Raw genomic sequence first — 17,370 nt, forward strand, 5'->3', positions numbered from 1 at the left:
CTAAAGTCAACTCACCCAAAGATAGGTACCCTAACAGAAACCTACCTCAAGGATTGGTGAACTGTTAGACCTGACCCTCAAAAGAAGACATTACTAACTTGTAGCACTTAGCAAGTCGAGACTACCAACCTATGATGCCAACCAACAAAAATAAATAAATAAATACAACCCTACAATAAAATGTATCAGCCGTTACACAATAAAAAATAAAATAAAATAAAAAAACAACAGCCTTGTGCAATCTTGTGACCCAGAGGAAAAGATATGTAGTTCCTCTTGTCTCATGCATGCATTAACCCTATGACAAAACCTTTAATAAAAAGTCTATGGATGGACTTTCTAATGGAAAAGTTGAATTATCATCAAAACCTGAGTAATCAAGTCCAACAATTCCACTATGTGAAGAACTCAACCTAAATCTTTTCCTACTATCTGCTTTAAAAACATTACAAATTCTATTTATTGCATGTGAACTAAGCAATTGAACTTGTCTATTGATTTATGACGTAGGAATTATCCTAAGGCAAGATAAACTGTAGAATATGTCTACCTTATGGTAATATAATTCAAACAACAAATTGGATATCTCAAGCTACCATAATTCAGCCACAAACTGTTCGGAATTCATGTGCTACTCGTCTACCTTGCCTCCAATTCATGGTTGGTGATCCCACAAAACAGAGAATAGCATTACAAGACACTGCAACTCCATTAGCTACCCCAAATTAAAAATTCATGACCGAGCTTGGAGTCAGACAAAGTTGGGATCCAAGTATAAAGAATTATGTTTGAAGGCCCATTGGTTAAAATTACGAGTCAACTCAGCCCTAAAGACATCAAAGCATTGGAACCTAGCATGAGCATCACATATAGTTCCCTATTTGATTCAAAAAGAGTCGTCTACTCATTATGTGACCTAAAGTTTCGACCTTTACAATGGCATGGAAAATCTAATCAAACATTTTTATCATTATCAACAATTCATGATGTTAGTAGGCAGTCGCGAAGGACTATTTTTCTAAATTTTTCCTATCAATTTACAACAATCTACCTCATATGGCCTTACTAAGCGCCTGAAAAGTCAATGGATGGCTTCGCCTACTTTGCGAGTTCTTCTTAAAATAGTATACCTATAACTCTTTATCAAGAAAAAGTGTGGACTATCTCTCCAATGAAAAGAAGCCCACCCAACATACTCTTCAAAGACCATTTTCAACAAATAAAGTGGTCAAGACTCTAACCCGAACTATAAGCTCTTATGGAGAATCTTTCTATGACAATTCCACTTGATGCAAAAGCTAGATTAGCTCATACTATGACCCCACTTAGTGGAAAAGTCTCATAGCAATATTCCTCGGCAGCTTATGTCACGTTTTGCAAGTATCTATTGGCTCACCTACCCGAATGGCACTCAACTATTGCATCCATGGAACCAAGTTTACTTAAAAAAAATGTACTACACTTGACTAAAACTACTTATTAGCCCATTTTTAAGTTTTTTGTTCCTATGTATATTGTATAGCTAGCAGAATACTCTTTATATGAATAACGTAGTGTGACCAATGTGAACAGTAAACCAAGGCCACATCTCTTGAGCTCCATCAAGCTACTGCAACTGCCCTAAAAAATAACTAATGACATAATAAGCCTCGAGGTTGTATGATTGGGCCATTCTTTTTTAACACAAGCCTGATTGTAAGCCCCAATTTCATAGCGGTGACCCGCCACAAGAGGATCAATACATAATTAATTGGATTGTGGATAGCCAATTGGTGTGCACCTCGAACAATTGGTACAATAGTTATTCTTTCTCATGTGCAAAGCCTAACCATAATCCAATCTCCATGTTTGCATAAACTAAAGAATTGCATACATGTAGTAGTCAACATACAACCAAATCAAGCTACATGCAAAGATTGAAATAGAGTGTAGCATAGAGTTTCAAACACAAGTTTCCAAAAGCATCCCACAAACAAAAAAAAACATCTTGTCTTGTTCAACAAACAACTAAAATTAAAAACTAGGAGGATGCACTATCATCCTACATTAAGCAGGTCCTAACACGGGAAGATTTAAAGAAGATCCTGCTCCCTACAACATAGGGCCAATGTTGAACTTGATATATCACCCACATTTTGAAGTTGTATCACTGGATTCACCATAGTTGTACTCACAATATCGCTTGCTTCAAGCACCTCTGTTGACACTTGCTTATTATGATAGAATAAATATGGACCTACGTTATATTAACCATTGTTCAGGATTTAGCTATCCATATATATACGATTACTATTTGATCAAGAGTATGGGCCACTTATGTGTAGAGCCCAATGCCGTCACGGACCTTAGATGATGGGCTTAATACTCGTGAGGCCCAATAGCCAAAGGGTATGGTCCCTAAGGCAGGAGGGTATAAATCCAAGTGTCAGTATCTGTTCCATAGATGATGACAACGTTTTGAAACAAAAAAAAAAAAAAACATGTTCTCTCCCGCTCCCATCGTAAGAAAGAATTCAAAAGAAAGGTGGTGCTCTCCACAACCTTAAAAAATCCATACATCTTCAACAAAACGCAAAATGGACTCGGGTATGTTCCATAAAATGAAGGCATATTTCTTTATATGATTTGCCATGAGATTCCTATGTAGACATTCTTGGATTTATAATGGTTGCATAAACAATTGGTATCAGAGCAGCATGTTAAAATCATTAAGAAATTGCCAATTTTTATTTTATTTTATTTTTTTCTGGGATCGCCATGCTCTCAATTTCCCTCACCAAAACCCTCAATCGACCTCTTTTCCGTGCCCTAGAACACCATGCATTCCAGAAAATGAGCCACGCCATTGGTGACGTCACACTCGAAGCGGCTTCCGGAGTAAATCCAAACACGAACAACCGTGGCACGGCTTCGGAGGCCATTAGGGAGGGTAGTGATTAGGGTTTTGGGAGAGTAGGGAATAGTGCTATGGTGGGCAAGGATAGAGACAAACCTCAGCGTGCAAATGGAGTTGTTTAGCATCGCTGCCCGTGACGGCGGTGACGTTGTTTCCGCTACGATGCCCCTTAAGGAGCACTTCAGGTGATCGGAGCAGCACTGGACACCACTCCACCAGTCAACGACGTCATGTTGGGGATTGGAAGGCGCTTTTTGGTGCCGCTAAAGCTCCATTTTCAGGCACCGTCCCAGGCACTGTCCCAAGCAGCGTTCAGACGCCGTTACGACATTGTTCCCAGTCGACGATGCTATTCAAGTGTCGTTCTGGCACCATAGTTGCATTATTAAGGCGTCATCTCCATTTTGGCATGCAAAGTCGACCTTGGCATCGCTTAGCGACAACGATTTTGGGAGCGCCACTACAGGCCATAGCGTCGCCACTGATGTGTCACTCCCACTCTTATTTCTTCTTTAAAGGCAAATCAGAGATGTGAATGGGTGCCAACAATAAAAAAAAAAAATAATAATAATAATAATAATAATAAAACATGGGCATAATCCATGTACAAAGATGTCCATTTATAAAATGGGTTGGCCTTGGACTCTAGCTCCCTCTCTTAGCCCACTTATTTCAGCGTTTAAAGCCAATCTTAAAACTGCATTTCGCCGCCAGTGGCTCCGAAAAACAAAAACTAAAGGGACGGGTTGGCTTGAACCCTTGATCATGGCCTGTTTTTTGCTTAAACCATTAGACTAAAGCTTGTATATATGCTTGTTGATATATATATATATGCATAAATAAATAAATAAATAATTTTAATTGAATTTATTATTTCTTGTTATGTTTGTGTTTAATATTTTAAAATAAATGAATTATGTATGTTAGTTGCCAAAGTAACTTATATTATATAATTTATTTATTTTATAATATCTAAACATATTATTATTATTATTTAAAATAATCGGCCCAAAAGAACATTATTTTAATATAATAATAAATAAAGTAGTCATAACTATGTGACATAGAAAGTTTATCTTGCATTCGATATGTTAGTCCAAAGACAGGCATATTGTTTTCGGTTTTATTGTCAATATTTATGAATTAATTTTGTATAAGGGTATCAATTACAAGTTAATATTTATTGTCCAAAGACAGAATATTAATGTTTGTGCTAGGTATCTTGTATGATGTTATTTTTCATGTATGTATGATGTTTATGTGACTGAGTATGAGCTTTATTATTATGAATTCAGCATTTTCTATATCTGCAAATGTCAATAACATTCTTGTGCTTAATGGCACAAACTTTAAGAAATGGAAGGAGCACGTTATAATTGTGCTCAGGTGCATGGATTTAGACTATGCATTAAGAGAGGATCGCCCTTCAAATCTTATTAGTGCCAGCACTGCTGAGCAAAGGTCTACTATGGAAAAATGGGAGCGATCCAATCGCATGAGTCTAATGATAATGAAGCACTCAATTCCGGAAGTTATAAGAGGTGCAATACCTGAGGAAACTCAATCTAAGGCATTCTTTGACCAAATAGCAAACCGATTCGCTGCAAACGAAAAGGTTAAGACAAGCACTATTCTTAGTAAGCTTGTATCTATGCGGTATAAAGGGAAAGAGAATATAAAGGAGTACATTATGGAAATGTCTAATCTTGTGACTAGACTCAAGGCACTAAAGTTAGAGTTGTCAGAAGACATACTCATGCACTTGGTCTTGATATCTCTGCCTACACAATTCAATCCATTCAAAATCAATTATAATACACAAAAGGAAAAATGGACTTTGAATGAGCTTATTGCTAAATGTGTGTAAGAGGAAGAGAGATTAAAATAAGAGAAAATAGAAAGTGCTCACTTGGTTTCCACATCTCAGGGATTTGGTACCAGTAAAAAAAAAAAGGATAATAAAGGAAAACAAACTACAATTTCTGGGACATCAAAGTAAAAGGTGCAGAAGAAACAAGATAAGGAGATCACTTGTTTCTTTTACAAAAAGGCTGGTCATATGAAGAAGACATGTACTAAATACATTGCTTGGCGTGAAAAGAAATGTACACTTCTCAACTTTGTTTGTTCATAAATTAATTTAGTTGTAGTGTCTATTGACACTTGGTAGATAGATACGGGTGCAACTACTCACATAAGTGTCACTATGCAGGGTTGCCTAAGGAGTCGAATGCCAACTAATGGTGAAAGATACATCTATGTGGGAAATGGCAACAAGGCTGCAGTCAAGGATATTAGTCTTTTTAGACTACAGTTAGACTCTGGATGTATTTTGGATTTGGAAAAGACTTTTGTAATGCCGTCGTTTAGACGGAATTTAATTTCTATTTCATGTTTAGACAAATTTGGATATTGTTGTTCATTTAGAAATGGAATGGTTAGTCTTTATCTAAATTCAAATGTTATTGGTATAGGTAGTCTAACAGACAAATTATACAAATTGAACATAAAGGCCACTAATGGAAATGAAACCTTGCATTCAAGTAATTATGGCATTAAGCGAAAATTAATAAATGAGAATTCATCAATGTTATGGCACAAGCGTTTGGGTCATATTTCAAATCAACGTATTCAAAGGCTTGGGTCAGAAGGAATTTTTGATACACTTGATTTCTCAGACTTTCAAGTTTGTATAGAGTGCATTAAGGGTAAACAAACAAATATGAGGAAAAATGATGCCAATAGGTGCAGTGACGTCTTGGAATTGATACATACGGACATTTGTGGTCCATTTCCTACCCTTTCTTGGAATGGACAACAATATTTTATCACTTTCATTGACGATTACTCACGTTATGGCTACCTTTATTTGATTCATGAAAAGTCTCAGTCATTGGATGTATTCAAGAATTTCAAAGTTGAAGTTGAGAATCAACTAAGCAAGAAAATAAAGGTCGTCGGATATGACCCTAGATGTGAATATTATGGTAGATATGACGGATCCGGTGAACAACGTCCAGGACCATTCGCCAAATATTTGATGGAATGTGGTATCGTTCCTCAGTTCACCATGTCGGGGACTCCAAGCCAAAATGATGTAGCAGAGAGGCGAAACCGTACTCTTAAGGATATGGTAAGAAGTACGATCAGTCATCAAAACTACAGTTTACATTTTGAATAGAATCCCAAGCAAAGCAGTAGCCAAAACCCCATATGAGTTATGGACTAGCAAGAAACCCAGTATTAGGCACTTGCATGTCTGGGGTTGTCCAGCTGATGCTAGGCCTTACAAGCCAAATGAAAAAAAATTGGACTCCAGAACAGTGAGCTGCTACTTTGTAGGGTATTCTGAAAGGTCAAGAGGTTTCAAGTTTTATGACCCCTCAACAAGATCCTTCTTTGAAACGTGCAATGTTAAGTTCATTGACGATGTTGAGTTAAGTGGGAGAGAACCATTAAGAAAGGTGGTCTTTGAAGAGGAATTTGTTAGTATTCCTATTATTACAACTGGACATGGTCATATTATGTTTGATGACACTATCCAGAGTGTACAGCCAATAACAGAGATTGAAGACACACCTGAGATTCCTCCTACTGTTATGGAACCGGTTCAAGTTCATGAAGAAGTAACTCAACAACCTCAAGTACAAGTGCCACTAAGGAGATCCACTAGAGAAATGAGAAGTACAGTTTCAGATGATTGTGTTGTATATCTCCAAGAACATGAGTTTGACATGGGTCTGGAAGACGATCCAATTTCAATTAGTCAAGTAAAACAAAGTTCTAACTCTGAAAAGTGGATAGAAGCCATGAAAGATGAGATGAAATCAATGAAAGACAATGGTGTTTAGGACCTGGTAGAGTTGCTTGAATGTGTAAAACCGATTGGTTGTAAATGGATTTTAAGACCAAGCGGGATTCAAAAGGCAACATTGTTAAGTATAAGGCACGCCTAGTCGCAAAAGATTTCACTCAAAAGAAAGGCATTGATTATAAGGAGACCTTTTCACCAGTTTCGTCAAATGACTTCTTTAGAATCATCATGGCACTTGTAGCTCATTATGATTTAGAGTTACATCAAATGGACGTTAAAACTGCGTTTCTTAATGGTAACATTGATGAAACAATATACATGGTGCAACCAGAGAACTTTGAGTCTAATGATTCAAAGCAACAATTATGCAGATTAAAAAGGTCCATATATGGTTTAAAGCAAGCATCCCGACAATGGTACCGAAAGTTTGATTAGGTGATCACTTCATTTGGTTTTAAGGAGAAAATTGTTGATCAATGCATATACCTCAAGTTCAGTGGGAACAAATTCATTATCTTGGTGCTATATGTTGATAATGTTCTACTTGCAAGTAGTGATATAGGACTTTTGCATGAAACCAAGCGATTTCTATCTAGTAAATTTGATATGAAGGATCTTGGTGATAGATCTTTTGTGCTAGGTACACAGATCTATAGGGATCGTTCAAAAGGTATACTTGGGCTATCACAAAAGGCCTACATCGATAAAGTGTTGAGTAGATTTGGCATGAGCAATTATGCACCATGAGACACGCCTATGGCAAAAGGCGATAAATTTAGTTTGCACCAATGTCTGAAAAATGAACTTGAGAAGAAGGATATGGAGAGGATTCCCTATGCCTCGGCAATAGGAAGTCTCATGTATGCACAAATTTGTACGCGTCCGGATATTGCGTACATTATTGGAATGTTAAGCAGATATTTGAGTAACCCATGTATGGATCACTGGAAAAAGGCAAAACGGGTTATGCGGTATTCACAAAGAACTAAAGATTATATGCTCACATACCGTAGATCCAGTCATTTAGAGATCGTGAGATATTCAGACTCCAATTTTGCGGGATGTCTTGACAGCAAGAGATCCACTTCAGGCTACATCTTCATGTTGGTTGGAGAAGCAGTTCCATGGAAAAGTGTTAAACAAACACTTATTGTTTCTTCCACCATGAAGGCAGAATTCATAGCTTGCTACGAGGCATCAAACCATGGGATATGGCTGCAGAATTTTATCACTCAATTGCGAATTGTTGATGGGATTGAGAAACCATTGAGAATCAATTGTGATAATAAGGCTGCAGAATTGTATTCTAAGAACAACCGAAGTTCGTCAAAGTGCAAACACATTGACATCAAGTTCTTGGTTTGAAAGAAAGAGTTCAAAGTCTTCAAGTATCGATTGAACACATAAGCACAAACTCCATGATTGCGGATCCGCTCACTAAGGGTTTGCCACTCAAAATATATCATGAGCATGTCACACATATGGGTGTTGTACACATTGATGATGTGTTAGTATAGTGGGAGTTTGTATTTAGATTTTGTGTTTGTTTTCTTGATGTGATAGTATGTTGTGTTATCTATACAGACCTTGATTTTAAAAGACTATTGTGTTTGAATACTCTGAATTGAAATGATGACTTTCAGAAGTAATTTAGCATCAAGTGTTGAAAGTGGAATTTGACTACTTTTTAGTCATAAAGTGGGACCAATTGGAAATAGACATATTAGAGATCACTTTCTATGTAATTTCCATGCTATACATCCATACTTGATCCATGTTGCTAATTTTGTTAAAATTGTGATCATTGATGGGTCTAGTTATAATTATGATTAACGAAGGCCACTTTGATCCTATGTTAGCATAATTAGTAGATCGGATTGTTTAAGGATATTTGAATAGGATAGCAAAGATGAGCTCAATAAAGTACTATCATGAACATTGTTTTGTAATATATGTGGTCCAAGTGGGAGATTGATAGAATAAATATGGACTTATATTATATTAATCATTGTTCGGGATTTAGCTATCCATATAGATACGATTACTATTTGATCAAGAGTATGGGCCACCTATGTGTAGAGCCTAACGTCGTCACGAGCCTTAGATGATGGGCCTAAGACTCGTGAGGCCCAATAGCCAAAGAGTATGGTCCCTAAGGTAGAAAGGTATAAATCCAAGTGTTAGTATCTGTTCCATAGATGATGACAACGTTTTGAAACAAAAAAAAAAAAAAAAAAAAACTTGTTCTTTCCCGCTCCCATCGTAAGAGAGAATTCAGAGGAAATGTGGTGCCCTCCATAGCCTTAGAAGATCCATTCATCTTCAACAAAACGCAAAATGGACTCGAGTATGTTCCATAAAATGAAGGATTATTTCTTTATATGATTTGCCATGAGATTCATGTGTAGACATTCTTGGATTTATAATGATTGTATAAACATATTATAACTGGGAACACCACGATGAACCCCGGCATCCTTTGTTGGTCCAATCTCAAATGGGTCATCCAAGCCTAATCTCTGAAACAATACATTAAGATTAACATTGAAAGATCTTAACTAATATACAAAAAATGCATGTGACATCAAGTGAAACATCTAACAGGTACTTCCAACTTAGACCTAGTAAAGGTCATCTCCTGTGCATAATGGCGTATTACTAATAAAACTAACTCGATGCACCATTCAACTTACTATTAGTCACAAACTCAAGCGGGTCAAAGGTTTTAGTTCCCAACTTCAGATGCGTCTCACTCCAATTGAGCACCTACCTTTCGTTATGGTTCTACCATCACAGGCCAAGAGATCACTTGTCAATTAGTTAAACACTTTATTGTAGATCTCATCTTTCTCTTTCTCCCAACTCTCTTACAAACAATACAAGTCAGTTTCATACAACATAACCAAGAAAAAACACAAGTATAAGAATCTTAATGACAATAAATGCAAAAACAAGTGCATAGCAAAAAAGTCTTCTCAGACCAAAAGTGCAACTATTAAGAAGCAAACAATCACCAGATAAAAAAGATAGCTATAATTAAAACACATTTTTGAAAAAATGACAATTTCCATTAGGAATGTCATCTAACAAATGACGCGGTGCTATCTTAGCCATTTAACCTAGGACACTCGTTAATCGTCTCATGAAAATCATCAAGTATCTTGAGTCGCCACAAAATGATGATAGAAAGCCCAGACACCCAGACCAGACATTAGGCTACAAATTCTAAGAAGACTCGCAGCCCTAAGCTTCTTCTCGAAAAATAAGCTCAGGGCTAGGGGGTGACTGGTGAAATAAAAAATAGGTACATACCATCCCAAGTAGTCCTCAAATGACGCAACTCATTCCAACCCTACATCAAAGAAAAGAGATGTTTCCCTAGGTACCATCCACCAAAGGTACCACCATAAATCCCCACCCGATCATTGGGTTGCTCACATTGATAGAGCCAGTGTTTCTTGATTGGGAATTTAGCTAAAAGGCTGCAAACACCACCATAACTGACCCAAAAAATCAACGAACACTACTATATATAAAGGGCGAGCCAGCCCATTGCAGAGGGACGATGAAAAACACAAAGTCTAATAGGAAAATTTTCTTCCACTTTGCATCAACTCACGTACTATTTCATACTGATGTGAGCTGAACTGAAGATGATGATAATGACGACAACGACAACAATGTAAATTAAATATATCTGATAAAATAACATTATAGTATCTGACTTTAAGAGGTCCCCAAGTATGGAATGCAATGTGATTTTAAAAAATTGCTATTATCTATTTTAAGAAGTAAAAAAATAAATTTACATATTTGGAATGTATCACATTATCACAAGCAAATTCTAAATTTATAAATTTAGGTGTATAATTTTTTATTTTAATTTTTAAAAATTTAGGTGAAATTTGGATATATTTTTTTAACAGTTATTTAAAAAAAAATTATACAAAAATGTAAAAATCCTTATTGTAAAAGAGGCTCTTGATATTTTAAAATTTTATTCTTTCAATTCTATTTATTTTTATATAAATAATAAAATATATAAAATTATGTAATTATCATAATTTATTTTTTCCTTATTCATTTTATTAATAGAACATTGGTATTCATCATATTTCTTTTATTTCACCATATTTAAAATAGAAAAAAAAAAACATGACAAAGACTCTTCATGGGAGGAAAAAAATTTCTTAAACATATATATATTAGAGAATTATGATTTTTTTTTTTTTTTAATATTATAAAGGTCTCAGAATGAATCTGAATGACTTATAATTGAAATTAATTATAATAATTAATAGTCCAAATTTTTAAAATATGGATTAATAATTTAATAGAGATATCATAAAATCTTCTACTTTATAAATATAAATTTGGTAAATTTGTGACATGTTAAGATCACAATTTATTCATCTATTCCATAGTAATTTTTTGGATTTTTGAATGAAACAGTGATTACAATGGTGGTTCAAAATATGCAACTCAGTGAAGCAATTAAAAGTTTGAACAAGATTACAAATCACATGTTATAAATTACAATGATTTTTCATCATTCTCTCAAATTACAAAAGTTTGAACGTTAGATTGCGTATATTCCAACCACCAATTATTTTTCAGAACTACAGATCGACCACTATGCTTTCGTTTTTTCTGCAATTTGAGATCTTCAATCCTTCTTCTTCCTTTTTTTTTATTTTTAATCATATCTGTAGGGACCCCTCCCCCTGATGACACGTGGCGCGCATCGCTATCCGGAGCAACTCCATCCAGACTCCCTAAGATGACACGTGGTGCGCTCCCCTATCCGGACTCCCTCAAGGAAAAGCACACGGCACTCGCGAACATCACACCCGGACGATAGCATATCCTATCCGGATATGTTGTCCGGATCATTGACTAAAGTGAGCAAGCCTTGTTACGTCATTCCGACAGTCTGCCACAGCCCACGTTCCGCCGCCTACAGAGCGAAAGAACAGGAGCGATGGCAAGTAGCCTCCCACGATCTCTGACAGCCGTCTGTAGGGTGATGATGGCCCTACCACCACCTAGAGGCATCATGACGAGCCAAAAAGTCTTCCCACCATTAAAGAGGGAGGCAGAGCTTTTGACACTATATAAAAAGCCCTTCACACAAGAAAGAAAGTAAACTGACTATCCTTGAAAAAGCCTGATAGCTTAATCTCTTGAGTCATGGCTAACAAAACCATCGGAGGGTGTGTCCGGACATCCTGTCCGAACATCTTTTGCAGGGAAGACTGAACCAGAACTCAATCTTGGTTGAAAGCGTGCGTCCACTTGCCAGCTACGTGGATCACTGGGACGCAAGACATCAACAATATCTACTTTTAAACACAAAAGATAAAACCCACAAAAGATCTTCTCTAAGAGGGGTGAAAAAGAGAGAAATTTACCCAATGCCTTCATGGCCTGGAACTCTCGGAAACAGAGGCTGAAATCAAACACAAACACCCGAATTATGCTACCCAATAAAAACGAAGATCTGAATACCCAACAAAACTATACATTCATAGAGGGAAGTGGTGTGAATGATACTCACCAGTGGAAGCCTGAGCAATATAAGATGTCTGTGTGGCTGAGACTAGCATACAGCATCTTAACCCGAACTTCAGACGATTTGGGTGGCTTTACCTGTATCTCCTCTAACTTCACCGCCTCCCCTGCTCCCCAACATGTCGCGGCTATCAAACATCATAGAGTTATGGATTAACCCAGAAGCCTAAGCTGATAGGAAGCAAATTCGCATGCTTTTTCTCAAAATATGTAAAAAAGTTGGGGGAGTGTGGGGTGGATCAAAAGAAAATCAAGTTAATTTGAAGTGGATAAATGCTAAAACAGAGAATGGAAGCTTACCCTTGCATGTGATGACTTAATTGGTCTGGGAGGTACTGCTGTTAAAGAAATGGTTTTGGCCAAGAGATCTAAAGATGGGACTTTTATTGATTGGCTTCCTTGTCAAGTAGGAATATAAGATACTCTGAATGTGCATCTTCATGTCGATGTTGAGAAGAACCAGGAAGAGGTTAAGGAGAAGGAAGAAAGCTGGATTCGGATTTCCAGTTGGACAGTAAAAGGACATATATGCGTTGTAAGGTTCACGTGGTTGTTGGATTGGAACGTTGAATTTATTTGAAAGTGATTCAGGATAATTAGATAAAGCCTGTTTATTCATAGTTTTTTATTAGCCGTATTTTTATTAAAAATATTTTTAAAGATAATTACTTAATGTTTAAATACAACCTTCCATGGAAGCAATTTTTTATTTTAATTATTTTTTATGAAAATTTTAAATATTCCTTATGAAAATTAAATTGATACATATTTGATCTATAATATTTTATTTTATTTTAATTTTTTTTTTTTGAAAAAAAAAAAAATCTTACCATCCCCTGTTTTCTAAACAGTTTATCAAACCGAAAAAGTCATGGTATCATGATTCAAAAATCGGATTATTGTTGAACCATAATATCAATATAATATCATCATTATACATCATTTGTATATTATTTAAATTGAAATAATTATAAGAAAGTAAAATTATACAATAATAATTAAGATAATGACGCTATCAACGTTTACGAAATCCACACTATCAAGTGTGGATAAAAGATATTGTGCATGGAATTTATCAACTCATTTGGTGGAAGAGAATATTAGAAGAGAATTGAGAATTCCTTATAAGAAACCTATGAGATTATAATGTGAAAATAAGGCAACGATTAACATAGCCCACAATTGAGTTCAACATGATAAACTAAACATGTTAAAGTGGATTGGGTCCCCTTTTGCTTGTTTTGATGGGATGTGGAAGGAGCACAACAGCAGAATTTTCAGGGAAGGGAGGCGTCCAGATGAAGTCTTGAAAGACCATTTCCTTCAAAACCTTTTCTGAATGAGCTAAGATCCCTTGGTGGGGGGCTATCCGTTCCCTCATGGATTTCATAGAGGAATCAGGTCATGCATAGGCTGTATAGGTTTTTTTCTGGACGTTTTTATTTTTTGCATGTTTCACGCTCTGTATAATCCCCGAGGTGCTACAATTGCACCTCCTTTTTTGCTAGCCGCTTTATCTTGGTTTTTGTTTTATCAATCAAAAGAAAATTAAAAACAACAATTTAGTACTTTTTTAGCCACTCTAAACAAACAAACAATAAAAAGTCGTATTGATGTTTGTCATGAGGTTTCCTGCACAGACTTAAAAGGCCTAACTGCCCAGGGAAGAAGCAGGTATCCAAACTAGACAAATCTACAAAGCTTGGGGTGAGGCCCTGCGGGATACCTAAAAATTCAAATATCTAGTTGAAAGTAATGGCTCCAAGATGAAATTTTCAGGTACAATGAATTTTTCATACATTTTCAAAGAGGTTTTTCCCTCATTTGTACAAAAGTCTAGACTGAAGCAAAAGTTAAAGAGTACAATTTTCATCAGATAGAATGAATTTTTTCATACATTTTTAAAGAGTGAAGCAACAGTTAAGACTTTATAACACTCTCCCTAGTAGTTGATAATGAATTCTTTTCCCCTTTTGTGTACATGGGCAATCATGTCAAATCACATGAATCCAGTGTTTAATACTATGCATCTTTTCATGTTGTTTGCAAAGCAGTTTCTATAAAATAAACCTCCTCGAAGCTTTCTTCTCTTGTCCACAATTGAAGAATCAGTGATCAAATATAGGTTTATGTGTGTACATCTAGGAACTGGCTTTAGCATACCTATTTAACTATGGTCAATATTTGGAGTCCATGTAACTTTCCAAGTTTCAAGTTTCAACTTAATGGTCATCCCAGCTAGACTAAGAATTTGCATCAAAAGTCTGCTTATCTCTTTTATCAATAATTAAGCCCACCATCTAACAGGCTTGAATGCATTTCTTACAGAATCCAGTGACAACTAGATGCCCACTACGAGACTAAACCTGCCCCCTCAAGGCTCAGGCCGCTCCAACACTCCATTGGGACAAGTTGAGCAACTCCTAGGCTGGTAATGCAAGTATAGGATCAGTCCAGCCTATCAGACATCCAGCAAATTTTCATTCAATAATGAGAGTTAGCTAATTTAGCAGTCCTTAACCTTTCTAATCTGATAAATTGGCCTTCAACAGTACTTACATGGGATTAGCATCTAGCTTAGCATTGGATTAAGAGCATTGTTTTCGAAGCTCATAGAAAAATTATAAGGACAAACAACCAATACTATAATAGATTTTCTTGCTATTTAGTCATTTTAAGTATGCTAAACATGCTAAGGTTCCGAAGCAAGTTTCTTTGTTGGAAGTCTGGTCTCCTTCAGGCTGGTTGAACAAGCAGTTTACTCAATATTTTGGGGCTGGGGAAGTATGGGAGTGGATAAACCCATGCTCTGTGAGAGGAAGAAAGCAAACAGGGTAACAAAGGCCTTCCCCTTAAAGTTACAGGGGAGACGTGTTTAGCCCTATGTGAAGGGCTTTGACCTTTTCTTTCCACCCCTGATCTGGTAAAATGTAACCTCTAAGGAAAGATAACAAGTTCAATAAAAAAAACCAGCAGCAACAGAGGGAAAAGCCCTGACAGCCAGAACTGGAAAGGCACAAATGTGCGCACAGTGGTGAGGGTGGATCGCCAGAGATGAATGCAGAAACAGGGCAAGGTGAATTTGAATTGCGCTAAGCGTGCAAAAATTTGCAACTGCTTTCTCCTATCATGCCCACTCAGATTTAAATGGACAAGTACCAGATCATTCAAGATCCAACCCAATCTATTCCTCTATATAAGAGAAAGCACACTCTGGTTGCTTTCATATCCAACTATCTCAAGTACATATGCCCCTCTACATTTGAAATGTTTGTGCATGCCTATTTTATGTTATTCTGTGAATATGTTCTACCATCTAAGCAATAATCTGACCATCTCAAGCAACAAGCCTTCATTTTCACAGGTAAAAAAGATAAATTTAATATTATCATACTAGAACTACTTGAATAACAACTAGAATCAGCACACCCTTTTTGTCTATGGAGACCAATGATGCCATGGTATGGTTGCCTCCGAAGGATGGTGTTTCTCTATTAAGTCCTTCTACTCCTTGGCCAATAGGAGAGTGGAACTATTCCCCCATGGTATTGTTTGGAATCCTTGAGTGCCCCCGAGAATTAGCTTATTTGCTTGGGAAGCAATTTGGGCCAAGATTTTGACTCTGGATCAACTCAAAAAGAGGGGTTGGAGGATTCCTAATAGTTGTTACTTGTGTAAGGAAGAAGAAGAAACTAGTTGACCATATATTCTCATCCATTGTTCGAAAGCTCGTTTGTTGTGACAGATGATCTTTGCACTTTTTGGCCTTCAATGGGTGTTAAGTTGTTCAGTTAGAAAAAGAAGAAGAAGACTTGGAAAGCTACTCCGTTGTGTATGTTTTGGGTTTTATGGTGGGAGAGAAATAGAAGGGCTTTTGACAACTTTGAAAGCATGGATCGAACAATTAAAAATTCTTTTTGTATCTATTTTGGGATTGGGTTAGATTGTACATTGAGGGCGGATCTTTATCATTGTTAGACTTTGTGGATTGGATAGGCTCATGATAGGGTGCAGTAGCAGATTTTTGTGTTTTCACACCTTTTCATCCTTTTTTCTTTGTATTCGAAGTCTATACTTTTTTTCTTTTAATACAATTCTTATTTACCTATCAAAAAAAAAAGAAAGTAGCTACAAGAATATAACAGAGTCAAAATCATATGGCAAGATTTTTAGAACATGAAAAAGCTAAATAAGTGTTTTACACGAGAATATAACTGAATCAAGATCCTATATGTTGAAATCAGGTATGTGTGTTCTCAACATTCTGGGCACTCCACATATTGTCATCTGTATCACTTATAGAGATAGCAAAAATTAATTTTTAAGCATTGAACAATACAGTCTAAACAGACTAGGAATTTTGTGGAACATGCTAACCTGACTTCAACATGATCATCCGGATCTACATGGTTAGATGGAGTGCCAATTCATCCAAAATGGATTAAAGTAATCCATCTCCTTAGATAAAAAATAGCATATGGATCTCCACCATCACAAACAGATAACAGTAGAAATACCTGAAGTTAGATTCGCCTGATCATGCAAATTCCCGAAGCTGCAAAAGGCAAAGAAGCAGAGAAGCAGAGAAGCAGAAGCAGGCTGTAATTGTCACCCACCTACACAAAGAGATGGTTGATGCACCAACAGCAGTCTCACACATATTATTAAACAAGATAGTTGGTGCACCAAAAGCAGTCTCACACATTAAACACACGTAACAAAGATAACTTTTGCCAGAAACTTTCTAGTAATTTCCTTCTTAAGTCAAACTTCAGTTACAGAAGAATAGCATAAATGTAAATAACATTCAAAACATCAAGGATACCCATGCATCATAACCTCTTTGCTCCGCCCATTAGTGATTCTGCAAAAGACACATGAGTTTATAAACACAGCTCCACAAAGGAAACGACTTGCATACAAAATTTGGACCACCAAACGATTTTCTGATGTGTTTATATTACTTAGTTTTAAAAGCCCGACAAGTTAGTTTGAAATACTCTGCTAATCCATGACATAAATTTCATTGGGATGCAAACACCACACCGCCACCAATCCATTTATGAAAGAAATACCAAAATCATGAATA

General features: G+C 36.3%; 1 protein-coding gene across 2 annotated transcripts; it reads right to left on the reverse strand.

Moving 5' to 3' along the window:
* Nucleotides 1–11,598: 11,598 nt before the first annotated feature.
* LOC117916028 (CYP enzymes assisting alcohol dehydrogenase-like) lies at nt 11,599–17,278 on the reverse strand. Of its 2 annotated transcripts, XM_034831829.1 has the most exons (4): nt 16,659–17,278; nt 12,268–12,409; nt 12,122–12,159; nt 11,599–12,024 (listed from the first exon to the last, which is right to left on the reverse strand). In XM_034831829.1, the coding sequence occupies exons 1-4, from the start codon at nt 16,675–16,677 to the stop codon at nt 11,978–11,980; spliced, it is 246 nt and encodes an 81-aa protein (XP_034687720.1). In that variant the 5' UTR covers nt 16,678–17,278; the 3' UTR covers nt 11,599–11,977. The 2 variants fall into 2 exon arrangements, 1 of the variants encoding a protein (XP_034687720.1); XR_004651496.1 differs by lacking the exons at nt 11,599–12,024; nt 16,659–17,278 and adding an exon at nt 12,582–12,926 and having other exon boundaries at nt 12,046–12,409.
* Between the last annotated feature and the right edge of the window lie 92 nt (nt 17,279–17,370).

The sequence above is a fragment of the Vitis riparia genome, chromosome 6 (genome assembly GCF_004353265.1).
Source record: "Vitis riparia cultivar Riparia Gloire de Montpellier isolate 1030 chromosome 6, EGFV_Vit.rip_1.0, whole genome shotgun sequence".
NCBI lineage: Eukaryota > Viridiplantae > Streptophyta > Magnoliopsida > Vitales > Vitaceae > Vitis > Vitis riparia.